Source organism: Neopelma chrysocephalum, unplaced genomic scaffold, assembly GCF_003984885.1.
Source record: "Neopelma chrysocephalum unplaced genomic scaffold, ASM398488v2 Primary Assembly neopelma1_22, whole genome shotgun sequence".
NCBI classification, from domain to species: domain Eukaryota; kingdom Metazoa; phylum Chordata; class Aves; order Passeriformes; family Pipridae; genus Neopelma; species Neopelma chrysocephalum.
Window position 1 is genome coordinate 11679400 of NW_020897689.1, and position 13895 is coordinate 11693294.

The following is a 13895-nucleotide window of genomic DNA, read 5'->3' on the forward strand; positions in this document are numbered from 1 at the left end:
TGTTGTAAGTAGTTTTATTTTGCTTTCAAAACTTAAAATGAAGTAGTTAGGCCCATCATTTCTGCAGAAGGATATGTGATAATGCTCAAGTAATTCTAGAGGAAAGCAAAGCACGACTTCCTGTAGTTCTTGGTATATACTCCTGAACTGAGGGGAAAATCTCATTTGTCTGGAAAATCTTTAACTATTCTCATAGGCAGAACTAGAAAATAATCAGAATATGATGCTAAGTAAATTAAATTTTCACTTGTTCTCTCATTGGAATTAATTATTACACTATGTGATTGGTGCTTGTTATGAATAGCATAAGTCTTGCTTGCTGGCATAACTCATTCGCGCTGTTCTAACTTGGGTGGGGGGAGGAGGGTACCAAAAAGCAAACAAAAAATTGCTCACTGGATGTTTCAATCAGTATGATAAATTTGTAGTATTTTCTCACTTATTAGAGATCATTTGGTTCTCCCAAATGTTATGTACACTGTACTATACAAGTTAGCAACTATTTGCATATATATTACTTTTGTAAGTGTAAATAGACTGTAAAAAAGACCAGCCTGAAAGCTGAACAGTTGGATGCATCGGTATGTAGAAACATTCATATCAGAGTAGATTCAAGAGTTAATATATTCCATTAGAATTTTTTGCAAGAAATGTGAAGCGCTGCATTTCCTACAGTGTTGTGACCAAGTTTTGTCTTTGTTTTATTTGTCATAGTACATTTTAGTGGAGTGAGCTGTAAAGAATCCTCAGCTGTAAATTAATGGGAAGTTAGGCACAGTCATGAGAGGTTTTGCCTTTTACTTTCTTGGTTTTTATTCCATACAGAGTATATCTTCTAATAAAATATACCTTGATGAGATGTTTATTTTAGCAGACCAAAAATATAAAACTAAGGGTATCTAGGATACCTCCCTCTTCCTCTGTTTAACTGTGCTGGCTGTAAAGTTGCTTCATTTGATGTTTTTAAGCTGTTCCAATGGGAATCCAATGGAAATTAATTTACACCAAGTAAATTGGAATTCCTGTGGTATAGCAGTGTTGCCAGGTTCCACTTAAAAGATCAAATTTTAGGGCTACAAAAAATAAACAACTAACTCCTAACTGTCTTCATCAGTGTGTCAATATAAACAAACAGGGTTGACTGTAATGACTCATGTGTCATACCCCATTCCCAAAATATACACTAAGCCACTCCCGAGTGGCTTATTTACTATTTTAAAATATAGATACAGATGCAGCATTGTAGAATTTTTCTTTTAAGACCTTGGAAAGGCTAATACATCTGCATCACCTCAGCTACTACACCCCTCAGCTACTTTTCTCAGCAACTATGAGGAATTCTCAAAATATCTTGTAAGTGCTTCTGTGTAATCTTGATACTTCCTTGATTTTTTTTTCTCTTATTTGCTTTTCTGGTTTCTTCTTGTTGCTGTTTCTATTGCCTGAAAGTTTTGTTGCTGTGCATGAAGTAGAAAGTATGGGGCACTGACTGCTTGTATTGGTGAGTGTGCACCTCTCAACTAAAACTGGAGCATTTTATGCTCCTTAGAGAGATTTTACTCTCCTTTAGAGACGTTGGAGGAAAGCTACTGTGTGATGCACGCTCTTCTCCTGTCGTATTCAGTTTGCTTTAATTCTGGCATATTCAGCTGACCTATCATCTGTTTCTTCAATAAATTTAATAGGAACTTTACTCTGTGAAGCTAGTAATTCTGTCTGGAAATCCTGCTCTTCAGAACTTCATGGCTTTGGCTTGGGTGCTTTACCTTGAGGTGGCTGTCGTAATTTCTGCTCCCAGCTGTCCTCCGTGATCTCTGAGGTTTCTGCCCCTGCTCCAAAAGGCCTCAGCTCCCCAAGCAGCTGCTGCATTGTTACTGTGCCACACTGGAGTGTTAGGGTAACACGAAGTATGTGCTGTGTAACCTTAACGCACAGGGATGTCAGCTGTGGCATTTCAGCTGCCTCGTAAGTATCAGAGCTGTCCTTGCCCTGTAAGCAGGAATCTGAGAGAGGGGCAGGAACTAAGCGATCTCTTTCAAGGTAAGTTTTGTTACAGCCCTGATTCCTTTTCTGTTTTCAGTTGTAGCTGCAAACCTCCCACTTAGATTCATTCTTCCATGATTTATTTAGTCTTCAATTGAGTTTCTGCCTGTATGACCTTTGTCTTAAAAATGCAAGCAATCCTGATCATGTAGAACTATTCTGGAAAAAAATGTAGCTGAATACTCAGCCATCAGATATTTTGTCATTTTTGTGCACAAAATCAGGTTTTGAAAGGAAGGCCTCACACTTTTAAATCTTCTTCTTGATTCTTTGGAATAACAGAAATTCTCAAAGAGGGAAAAAAATTGTTCCTGGAAGTCCACTATCATTAAGATGCTGGACTTGAATGTGTTCCCTTAAGGTAACAAAGGAGTCTTTTCAGAGTGGCTAAAAGTGGCCAAAGAAGGGAAACTAAGATAAAAGCTGTCAGTCAGGTTGCTATCACTTCTGTGCTCCCCCCAAGGAAATATACCTATGAGCAGACTGTGTGATCTCATTGTTTAAAAAGATTTTATAACCGTTTTGATATACTTGTAAAGGTCTAAATAAATGAAAATTATTCAAAAGTTCTTTTGGTTTAGGTGTTGAATTTAAATTGTCTTTCAACTACGGTAATAGTGATTGGCTCTGAGGCTGGACATCTGTTGCTGTTTGCAGGAATTATGTAACGGTGTCCTTTTGTGGGATAAAAGTGATCTTAAATTTGAGATGTCTTGTGCCTTTTCTTAAAGTTACCTATGAAGATAAAATTAAATTCTTCATAATTTGAGTGACAGGGCTACAAAACACTTGCACAGGATTTCCCAAGCAAATCGACGCAAATACATTATGTTGTGTGAAAGCACAAGGGTTTGTGGTCTATTAATCTTTGCAGTTTACACTAACTGAACAGTGAATGCATGTCCAATATTCCTGGATGTTTTGGGACTAACTATACCTATGCAGTAGAGATCAGTTTCACTGTGCTAATGGCACATAATCTCATGATATGTAGCCAGTTAGATGCTATTCCTTTTTCTGCTTCCATATACTTAGAAACTTCAGATGGAAAAATGCTATCATCAAATTCCACTTGTACCAGTATTTTTCAAGCACATTTGTTGTCTGAAATCTTCAAAAATCCAGCAGTCCTGTACAATGGTAATGGAGACTGCTTTTCTGCCTTTGTTTTGGTGCAATAGAATTTTTTACTTTGCTTGCTTCCAGTCCTGTAGAAGTGATATGTTTTTCCAGAATGAATACAATTGTATTCTAAGTAATTAATCCATTGTTGAAATCTTTATTTTTAAAACAATATCCTCTTCTACCATGATTAAGGAGAGAGAATTTTGTTTAACAACTATTTAATGAAAATATTTTGCTTTCCTTGCTGGGAATTTCTCATTTCGTATGTAGGCAACTAAATACCCTCATTTTAGCTGTATCTTATTACAGTTGCCTTTTTGCTACTTTGTGATGTGCATTTATAATATATAATTTCTTCTTTTGGCTAAATATTCCTGTGAATAGATGTTCTAGTAATTCCTGTTAAAAGCAATGTAGTTAGTTGCACTTCTGCATTTCACTTGTAGACAGTTTTTCATGTTTTCCTACTCAAAATCCTCAACACTGGAGGCATTTCAAGGGTAAAAGGGATGCTTATTCTGTCCATGCTGTTAGGCAAGGTACTAGTAAATAAAAAAGAACAAAGCAGAGAGAAATTTTCTGGACATCATTTATCAGATGAACCTGCTTGGTTTTTTGTTTGCAGAATTCCATGTTGGTCTTCAGGTATTTTTCTGTGAACTTTTCCTATTCTTGATACTTAAAACAAGTAAATTGTTTGTCAAAACCTAGTTGTACATTGACTGAAACTATTTGTTGATTCATTTTGTGGTTTGTAAATTTTGAAAGTAAAGAACTGCCTTGAAAACCAAATATAATTCACAAAATCTGTTATAACATTTTCTGTAAAAAATTAGCTCAACTAAAAAAGTCTTTTTTCTTTTAATTCAGCTGGTGAACTCATTCACGCAGCTGTAGCTATGCCTGATTACCCAGATAAATGAGTGAAAGGTAATGAAAGTTGAATTTGCCTCCGTGTAAACTGATGTTTTCATACACAGCTACTAATGCATTCGCCTCCTCTCTCTCAAAGTTTCCTCTCTTTTTCCTTTTCATTAATTTATTTTGTAAATAAAATTCACCAGTTGCTTTTGCCTAACAGAAGACTTCTACAATTTGCTGCCTCTGTATTGCCAGGAAGGAGACAAGACTCTTGCACTCTGTTCAAATGAATGCTTGAAGCATTTTTAAGTAATATATTGTCAGGTTACTTTCCCTTGCAGCTCATTTAAGGTTTTCAGTTTCAAAAAATAAAAGGGCTAATTACTGAAAGGCACATGTATTTAGTATATTTTTGCTGTTATACAAATTTTACACCCAGTATTTGGGGAGCCCTGGACCTCCTTACCTTTTTGTGGTCCTTCCAGCATGGTTCACAAGATAACATTCATGTCAAGTGTATCACTATAGGTATGTCAGTGTTTATAGACATGTATCTCTACAAAGATGCCTGTTGAGCATTAAAAGCTTAAGTCAGTATCTTTAGCTATTTTCTGGCAAGTTGCCTGCTTCAGCATTACAGATTAGCAGGTTGGAAAAGAAAAGGAAGGAAAAATACTTTCAAGGTGTCTATTACTTGCTGGAAATTAAATAGCTTTATTTTTATTTTGTTTTTATAAACTCAATCATAGTTGCTTTTGTTAATTACTTATTTTGGATTTATATAAAAAGCGCTGTGTTTGAGGTGAGGAGAATACTACACTTGAAGGATTTTCATAATTAGAAACCAGAACATTTGTGCATCTTCAATTTAACTTTTTGTTAGGATTTGAGGAGGGAAACACTATGCATTTGATCCACAAAGATTTGTCCAAATTTGTAATTGCAAAAGGATTTTAAGTGAAAGCTTTTAATCCAAGTGAACTACTTATATTAATGCATACAAGTACCTAATGAAAGAATACTGATCAGCTTTCAGTTGGTAAAATGGAAATCAACTAGCATGCTAAAAGATTCAGGTTGAAGCTAATTACAGTGCCAAATAGTTTGATAAAATTTTAATACTGAGTTTTGGTATTTTAATAGGCTCTTGTGTAATATTCAAACAGCTGAGCACAAGTAAGTAAATGCTAGTGGGAAAATATTCTATTATGTAAAATAAAACCATATTTTAACTAGCTTATTTGCTAAAAGCTACCATTTCTAAAAGTTGAATCTTTTTTGTATTTTATAAAATGTTATCGTTTTATGTGTGTTACTGAGGAACAAATCAACTTTTAAATGTTTGTGTTTTCTGTCATATTAAGGTGCATTTTTACCATACTGGTGTAGCAAGCTCTTCCTAATTTCATCTGAATGCTTATCACATGCTTCTGGCAACGTATGCTTAGGCAGGAGAGATTTTGAGGAGAAAGCATGTGATTGCATGTTTAACAAGTCTTCAAACTTTGTTTTGAATTCCACCTTTAAAACAAAAAGCATTGAAGTAGGCCTATTGTTTGAATTACTCTCCTCCATTAAGTACATGAATCTTTACCCCTCCAGGCTATGTTCATTTGCATTTTATCTCTGCCACTCTTCCACACTTTTATTTCACTCTTGACCCTGTTTCTAGGAGATGTGCGAGTAAGAAGTCGGGCAGGATTTGAAACAGAGAGAAGAGGTTCTCATCCATACATTGATTTCCGTATTTTTCACTGTAAGTATTTAAAAGCAGATAAATTACAAATACACAAAGGCTTCCATCAATTTTAACTACTGAGCCTCTAAAAGATAGCGGCTTTTAAAGCAAGACCATTTTTTATACTTAGGAAAATCCTTCATGCTAGCTCATTACCAAAAATAGAAGAGGACAATCATCACTGCTAAATTTTTTTTTCTAAAAATTTAGTTTAAACTCACTGAATTTAAACCTGAATCCCTGTGGAAATGAAGACTGTCTTATATCCAGCTACTGGTGTGTGTGCTTGCTTGGCAGACACAATCAGTTGAGGAGAATAATTTCCTGCTTTTATGCAGCAGCAGAAAGGCTCTCTCTAGGATGGTGCTTGAATAGACTTAGAGTAGATATCAATGTGCTTTGACCTCATCATAATCAATTAACCTTACATCTACTCAAACATGTAGCTAGGGCTTAAATTTTTGGACAAATACAAATCTTAAAGTGTTACAGGAAAACAGCAGACTAAATTTTTTTGATTATGTGTTTTAGGAATCATTTTTTCTCAGAAGTGTTGCAAGAATAATATTTTTGTAGAGAAAAAAGTTAAATTATCTATCTGTGTTGTTATAACTAAATTCGTCAGTAGTTGTTGTAACATAAAGTTTCAATAACCAGCAAACCAATATGCAGGAAAAGTGCAGGGGATTTAAGTCTTAATTAAATTATGTTAATATTGAATGTATTAAGTGTCATAAAGTATCTATACCAACACTGTATCAGCACAGTTCCAAGTATTCTGAATGCAATGGAGAGATTTAGAAAAGTTGATTTCATGATAACAAGTGTGGTTGTTGTAATTACCTTATTAATAAAAATGAGTGGCAGAAACTGGTCTTATGCTCTGATCGTAACTGAAGTTACTCTTTTAAAAAAGTAGATCACATTTAAAACTCTTAAACTCTTAGTTTCATTCAAAAGTTTCATAACAATAGGTGAGAAAACAAAGTTTGAAGAGTGTGCTATATTGATTTTTCCAACAAAGAGGATAAGAGTTTCATCTCAAGTCCTGATGGAGTATAATAAATTCTCTAGAAATAGCATGCAATTTATGAAGTACATAACTATGTCTTTTTGTGTATGTATATATATGTGGCATTTCATGCTGATAGGGGAAAATACTAACAGAGTAGTAAAAGAACTACCAGTTAAAAGGCAGTCAACGTATGATATTATTGCTGTTGTCAAATTAACTATTTTCTGTTGTCCTCATCACACTTTTCTTTCCATCCTGATGATTGTGCATCAGGCAGATCATGACTAATCAGGAAGAGGATTTTCACACTCTTTCTTCTTGCCCCTACTTGTTCAGGCACAGGCACCAGCTTTTAGCAACATCACCTGTGGTGTCTGATGACAGCAAAGAATGTTGCTAGGAGGCCCAAAAAATTCTTTGGCTATAGCTTCCCTCTCAACTGCTGTGGCAGTTTTCAGAGTTGCCGTATTACAGTCATATTTTTTGCACTTGAGGATTGTAGCCTGTTGCAGGGTTGCTCTTCAACTTCAGGCTCCTGCTGTATTGTGGAGTTTCTTTCAAAGTCAGTAAGGAATTCAGAGCCATCTCTCACCATATCACTAGGTTATCTATTAATTAACATAATTGTGGGATTTTATTAATCAGTAAAATATTTTCTTTTTCTCTGCAATGCTAATTGAGTCCTGAGCAATGTTTCCTTAATTGTTTTAAGTAAAAGAGATTTAGTATGATACTATGAGCCTGCAAGTAGAGAGAAGTTCTGGGAATCAGACTTGACCTAATTTTTAGGTTATTGTCCCTGCCCTCTCCCAGTAACTCCAGAGAAGGATTTGATTTTGCCACATTGAGCTACATGACTGAAAAATGTTCACCCTTACGAGCAATAGCATGTGAGAGGAGCCAGCCAGCTCTTCTTTCCTTGAGGCAAAGACTGAACTGAAAAGGGTCTCTTCTGGAGCCAAAGCAAACTAAACCATCTGAATGCTCGCTTTTTTTTTTTCCCTCCCCACCACAGCTGTATCCTGAACATCAGTAATGCATGGATATGCTTCATTCATCATGTTTGTATAGTTTCAGTGTAACTTTCTTCTACCATCCAGTAACTTTTTTCTGTGGTACTAAATATTTTGCAAAGATCATGGCTTACCTGTTTTGCAGATGTTGTGTATACTGACTGTCAGTCACAGCGTGGAAGCGTTATTGCTGTTTTGTATTTTTCTCAGCTAATTTTTGTTGTTCAGCATTTTCTTTTTGTGTCAATGATGTTTTGAGAAGAAGTTGAACATCTTTCAGGAGGTCCAGCTAATAATCTGCTGACCAGTTCTCTTTTCCTATATTTTATTGGTAGGCTCTTAACCCCGTATTTTATTGGTAGGTTTGAAGAGTACTGAATTTTAAATGCTTTATTCTGTTTTCAGGAAGTTACTGTTGTGTGCATTTGTTTTAAATAGTCACTTCTGTTTCATTACACTGTTTTAACTTGCAACTTCATTTAGTGTTGCTGAAGGAAAATTTTTAGCACCTACTTATTAAGACCACGTCTATATCTTCTTAAGCATTATAAGCTCAGCCTCTGTATCCTCATCCCATAGTTTGTAATTGACACATGAATATGCAAGTTTTTACCTTGGCTAGAAGTATTCTCAACGGTAACCTTTTTCTAGGAAATTCAATTTGAGGAAAGATTGTTGAAAAAATATCTTTATTGTTATTGTTAGAAATGGTGGTATGGGAATCATCTGAGAATTCTTAAATTCAGGATTTGACTGGTGATCAAGCTAAGTTTGTTGGGTGGTAATTTTCTTTCTATATTACATGTTGTTCAAGAAGTCACCTTTTTATAGGTAATTGCAGGAACTAGCCAGGAGTAGCAGCTTAATTAACAAATTTTTGTTTTAATAAGACTGCTTCCTGATGAGTGGGGAAAGATAGGACTGTATTCGTTGGGTTGGTTTGCAATTGGGTTTGCAATTGGTTAATGTTGAATCATCAATTAGTAGCTTTTCTGTTACTGTGGTCTGTTGATTATGCCTGTGTAGGACCATGGACATAAACTCAGAAAGCAGCTCAAAGCCACTGTTTCTGGAAAGGAGAGAGCAGGCACACAACTTTCTTCCTCTGAAGTAAATTTTGGCCTTATATATAATGGTTGTTCAGTGGATGTGTATAAATCACGGTTGCACATTAAAATGCCTGCACTGTAATGTGTTATTGACTTGACTGTGGAACTTTTCACTCCGTGTGTAACAAGGGGGAAGTTTTGCAATTCACTGTGACAATGCAACATGTACTGTTTGGTTTTCAGGGAAGTTATTGAAAAAGTGATTTCAGTGGTGTTAACCACTCTTACTGTCTGCTGGTTTACAGATAGGCTACAGTTAACGTGACTACTTAAAAATTTTTTTTCACATTACTTGAGACATCACAGACAGTAATTCCATCTGCAGCATTGACAGAATATGTTGATAAAAGCTAATGCAAAACAGAGTCTTTGGTAGAAGAATTGGTAAGTGACAGTATAAAAATATTCCCTTTTTCAGAAATAGTAAACCAGCAATAAATTTTTAGGTTTTGTTTTCTTGCTATTGAGAGGTTGTCAGTAATGTCTATTTTTCTATATACGTGTGTCTGTGTATATATATACACACACACTTACAAATACACTTAAGTAACTTTGAATATGTTTGTGAGGAGTTTCTAGCATGCACAAATAGGAGTATATAATGTGCCCCAATCACTCACTATTTCACCTGAAAAAAGAAACCAAAACAGTGCTCATTTGTGTATACAGTATGTTATACTGAGGAAGTGAAGCCAAAAGGAATAAAGCTCAAGTGAATAATTAAGATAACAGAAAAAATATTGGGAAGTGCCTTAGGCAGATACAACCTAAATTAATGCTTTTAAGCTTCCTTTTTAGGAAAGGGTTGTTGGATATAGTCAGAAGAAATAGATAAAAACCCAAACATTTTTGGGTTTGTGGAGAGGAAACATTTTTTTCTTTGTGCTTTTCCTGTTTTGCCTGACCCTAAATAAGTAAGACCATGTCAAAAGGTTTTTAGAATTCTCTTGGGCCACTCTCATCTGAGCATCCTTCTGTGGGGAGATAGTGATGTTGCCAACACATGGGGCTCTATTTTGTGTTTTCTAGATAAGGGAATATGACACATATGTGAGTTAAAATATCTTGGAAAGAAGAAAGCGGTTTTTGAGTTATTTGGTATGTGTCTGTATGGCTCAATTTTGAAGCAGATAGATGTTAGCATATGGTGTAGTGCTTCACTTAGGAGAGAAAATAACGTGATTTGAACTTAAGACTTCATTAAGACTTAGACGGTTCTTCTTCTCAGTTGTATATGAAGCCTTTTTAGTGGGAAAAGAAAAGGAGACTATTATAGGTAATGGATAAATCTAGTTCTCTTTCTTGAGAAGGCAAACACTTGAAGAAATTCCAGAGTTTATTATACAACCTTCAGATGGTTTACTTGGAAATCATAGTTCATGTAACATATTATCTGACAAAGATGTCAGTATCTACTGTTTGCCATGGTGTTTTTAACTTTTCAGTTTTGCTCACGAATTGTTGGAAAAGGTTTATCTTACACAGTGAATTTAGATTCCCCTTGACTGAGAGGCCAGAAGTCAAAGAAGAGAGAGGAGTGCAAATCCAAATTGATTGCTTTAAACAATTTGTAAAATCCTTGTGTAACAGCAGCCTTGTGCTTTTGATGATACCATCTAGAGATTGAGATAAAATGAGCCCGGTCCAGGTGAATTTGAATGCCGTTTTTTGTTTTAAGAAAACAGAGGAATTACCAAGCTGAATATGGTTAAAAGTAATTGTCTTGTTCAACAGTCTACTGTGAAGAAGGGTGAATTTCACGAGTAAAGTCATGCAGAAGATTTCTGTGTGGTCATAGGTTGAATGAATTTGTTTCCCTATGAAAAAACCAACACTGAGGAGTGAAAAGCTTGTACTCAAGAGATTTCTCCAAAAACTGCCTTTCTGTGAAGGATGGGATTCTGAAATGGTCTTCTAATTATTCACAATCCAGATTATTTAAATATATTGTTTTCCTCAATGTGAGCAAAATTTTGACTTCGGTTTAGTGTGGAGAATGCAGTCATACAAGGGCAAGTCATAGACGATGCTCTAAATACAACTTTAGCCAAACGAAAACAGTGAAGACAAACTTTAAGTGAAAAGTGAGCTTGAAGTGAGCTTGGTTAAGGAAGATTTTGGGATAAAAGCTACCAACTGAGAATACAGAACAGGTTTATTTTTTTTTCTTTGCTGTCCTAGATTGTTGTTTTACCTACAGTTTCTTCTTTACGAGTTTCTGTAAAACATTGTGTGTGCCCCGGAGTCTTGCACAGATACAGACCACTCTGTGTTTTATTGCTGAAGTAACTTTGACCTTAGAAGAAGACAGACACATTCTGGTTTCTTTTTCTCTTTCCTTTTGAACCTCTCCATTGTGTTTCTTCTCCAAGTAGCTTATTTTGAAAGCTTTTTTTTTTTTTAATGCTAGATAATTTGACGGAAAGTATGTGAGAATTCTTTTGTTTTCATGTCTGCTCCCAATTTGACTTCTGTATTCGCAGTCATACAGACTGGTAAAGGAAATTCTTTTTCTGTTAACCATGATGTGTTACTTTTGAATTATTCTTTCATTTCTGGTGGTGGAAAATAGCTAAAAAGTATTACTTGAGGATTCTGACAGTCCATTATTGTAGAACTGAAGATTTCTAGGACACTGAAGAAAGGTGGGGTTTTCTTGTAAGACATCAAGAAAATTATTTGGTGATGGTTTGGAGTATATTACCCTTTTGGGAAAATAGTGGAACCGTTATTGTGTCATGTACTTGTCCTTCAGGACCATCAGTATCTTAACACAGCATAACCCATTTTGTAAGGGCTGTATTTGTGTTCTGATGATATTCCTCTAAATGTTTTGCTTCAGTGAAGTTCATTGGTTCACACTATGCTGTTGTGAGCTACAGACTTGCCTTGCCCAGTGGGTGGGTTCAGGTTAAAAAAAAAAGTACACAATTGCAGGATTGCTGGGTTATGATTCAGTAGATTGGTATGGAAAGATTATGCCTTGTATATAGTTTTCTAGTCCTGAGATTATTGCATAATATTACTCATTCTAGCAGAGGAATGGCATTGTATAATTTACTTAATTTTGTATCTTTCCTGAGGTGTTTACAGAAATATTAAGATCAGCCAAAATTCAAGAGAGATAAATTAGTAAAGTCCTGTAGATATCTTTTCACAGTATTTTCTTTACACTTTTTCTGCTGTGCATTGGCTTCAGTGCCATTGGAGAATTGGCACTTATTTCATACTGAAGTAGTCTAATCTCTGCACTCTGAGTAATTTCTCTCAAATTAGCTCTGCTTTGAGCAGAGAATTGGACTAAAGGACTTTGGGAAGTCTCTTCTGGCCCTTCCCACCTAAATTATTCTATATTTTGCTACAGCAATATTTCATTCTGTAAGATCCTTCAGGAAAGACGTTATCTTTGGTAGTGGTGATGTGTAGCAGTTCTTCAACCTCCATCAGGGAAGATTTGTTGAAAACCACTGTAGTTTTTAATATAATTGTGGTATTACCAGGGTTTCTTGAGACTTAACAATTTTTTCTGAATCCACTCAGTCAGAAGACACTTGCAAAGCCATGTTTGTTTCATTGATCCTTAACCTGCATAAGGATTTAGCATATTTTCCATTGATCATTACTATTTGGAAAAGAAATGTATGAATGTTTGTATAAGTAGATATATACTAAAACCTAAACAGTCTGGCTTAACTTTTTCATTTAAGCAGGAGAGGGGATGTAGAGCCTTACAGTAATGCTGAGCAGGGGTTCAAAGTGCTTATAAGGAAAACAAGAAGTATAATAAAGTAATTTAGACCCCAATAGTCTTTCTATGTAACTTCAAAATCCTTGCTGAAATTATATCTTCCAAATGAAATCACGGTTTTATATAATGCTTTAGTACTGAATGTCTTAAAAAATACTTGAAACTGCAAATCATGAGTGGAAAACTTACAGAAGAGTTAAATAACAGGACTTAATATTTTAGAAAATGCTCATGGATCTAAAATAATGTATTTCTTAATGGTTTGAGGGGGATAGATGGGAAATTAGAATGCTTATGGGTCCCTCTAGTGGTGTGAAATGCTAGATAACACTTTCAAATTATTCATAAATAGAAATTATTTGTATACTCTAAGACCTTAGAAAGGTGGTTATAAGTGACATATTTAATCGAATATTGCTTTCAAGTGTATATATTTACAGGTAGTAGAAACTTTCAGATATCATGTCATGTTTAGTGACATTATCTGCTGTGTAAAAATGATAAATGCATAGTTGGACTTAATATGGAAAAATTGTGAGAGATTACTGCCACTAAAGGAAGGTATTTCTGTGATACTTCTTAGGAAAAAGTCTCCTGGTGGGCCTGCGCACCTCAAACTTCAGGTTTTACATTAAACATAAGAAAGATCCATCCTCTCAAATATTGTTTTTAAATTTCTTTTTTCTGTTAGTGGCAGTGATGCCTGAGATCCTCAGTTATGCTCTTTCTATTTATTATAGCAAAAACCAGTGATTTTTATTGTGGATAATTTCCTATTTTCCTTTTGTGCTGTAGCAGGGAAGAAAAGGAGGTAGAGTTCTTACACTGGATAGCCTTGTTTCAGCCAGGATCCCATCAGAGGGTATGAGTCTTTGTCTTTGCATTAAAATAAAGTTGAAGTATATTGTTAGGATTTAAGTTTTCTATTAATAAAAAATTAAACCAAACCATAATTAAGTTGTCATTCTACCTTTTGTTGACTGTCCTTACTATATGCAAGATGCAAAAATTCAGAGAGCAAATCTATCAGTATATGATTTAGTGATATGATTATGATTCTGTGATTATCACTTGTTTTCACTTTGTATTTTTATATCAGCATGAGAAAAATAAATATTTAATATCCCTGTGAAATGTGATAAAACTTTTTTTTAGATTTTCATGAAGAATGACATGCTTGAAAGATTGGGAGTGGGAAGAGAGATTAAAATTAGTGTCTTGAAATACAGATGAAATCTGTTGC

The 13895-nt window shown here is 34.9% G+C and overlaps 1 protein-coding gene across 6 annotated transcripts in view; it reads left to right on the forward strand.

The window, feature by feature from the left end:
* PDE7A (phosphodiesterase 7A) overlaps positions 1–13895 on the forward strand; it is a 74867-nt gene that overhangs the window by 41660 nt on the left and 19312 nt on the right. For 2 of the 6 annotated variants that reach the window (XM_027702881.1, XM_027703051.1), the window contains exons 4-5: positions 5173–5205; positions 5702–5785. The exons of 2 other annotated variants lie outside the window; for them this stretch is intronic. In XM_027702881.1, the coding sequence (XP_027558682.1) occupies positions 5173–5205; positions 5702–5785 (117 nt within the window). The remainder of the gene's footprint in view (positions 1–5172; positions 5206–5701; positions 5786–13895) is intronic. 2 more of the 6 variants (XM_027702964.1, XM_027703129.1) reach the window with 1 other exon arrangement.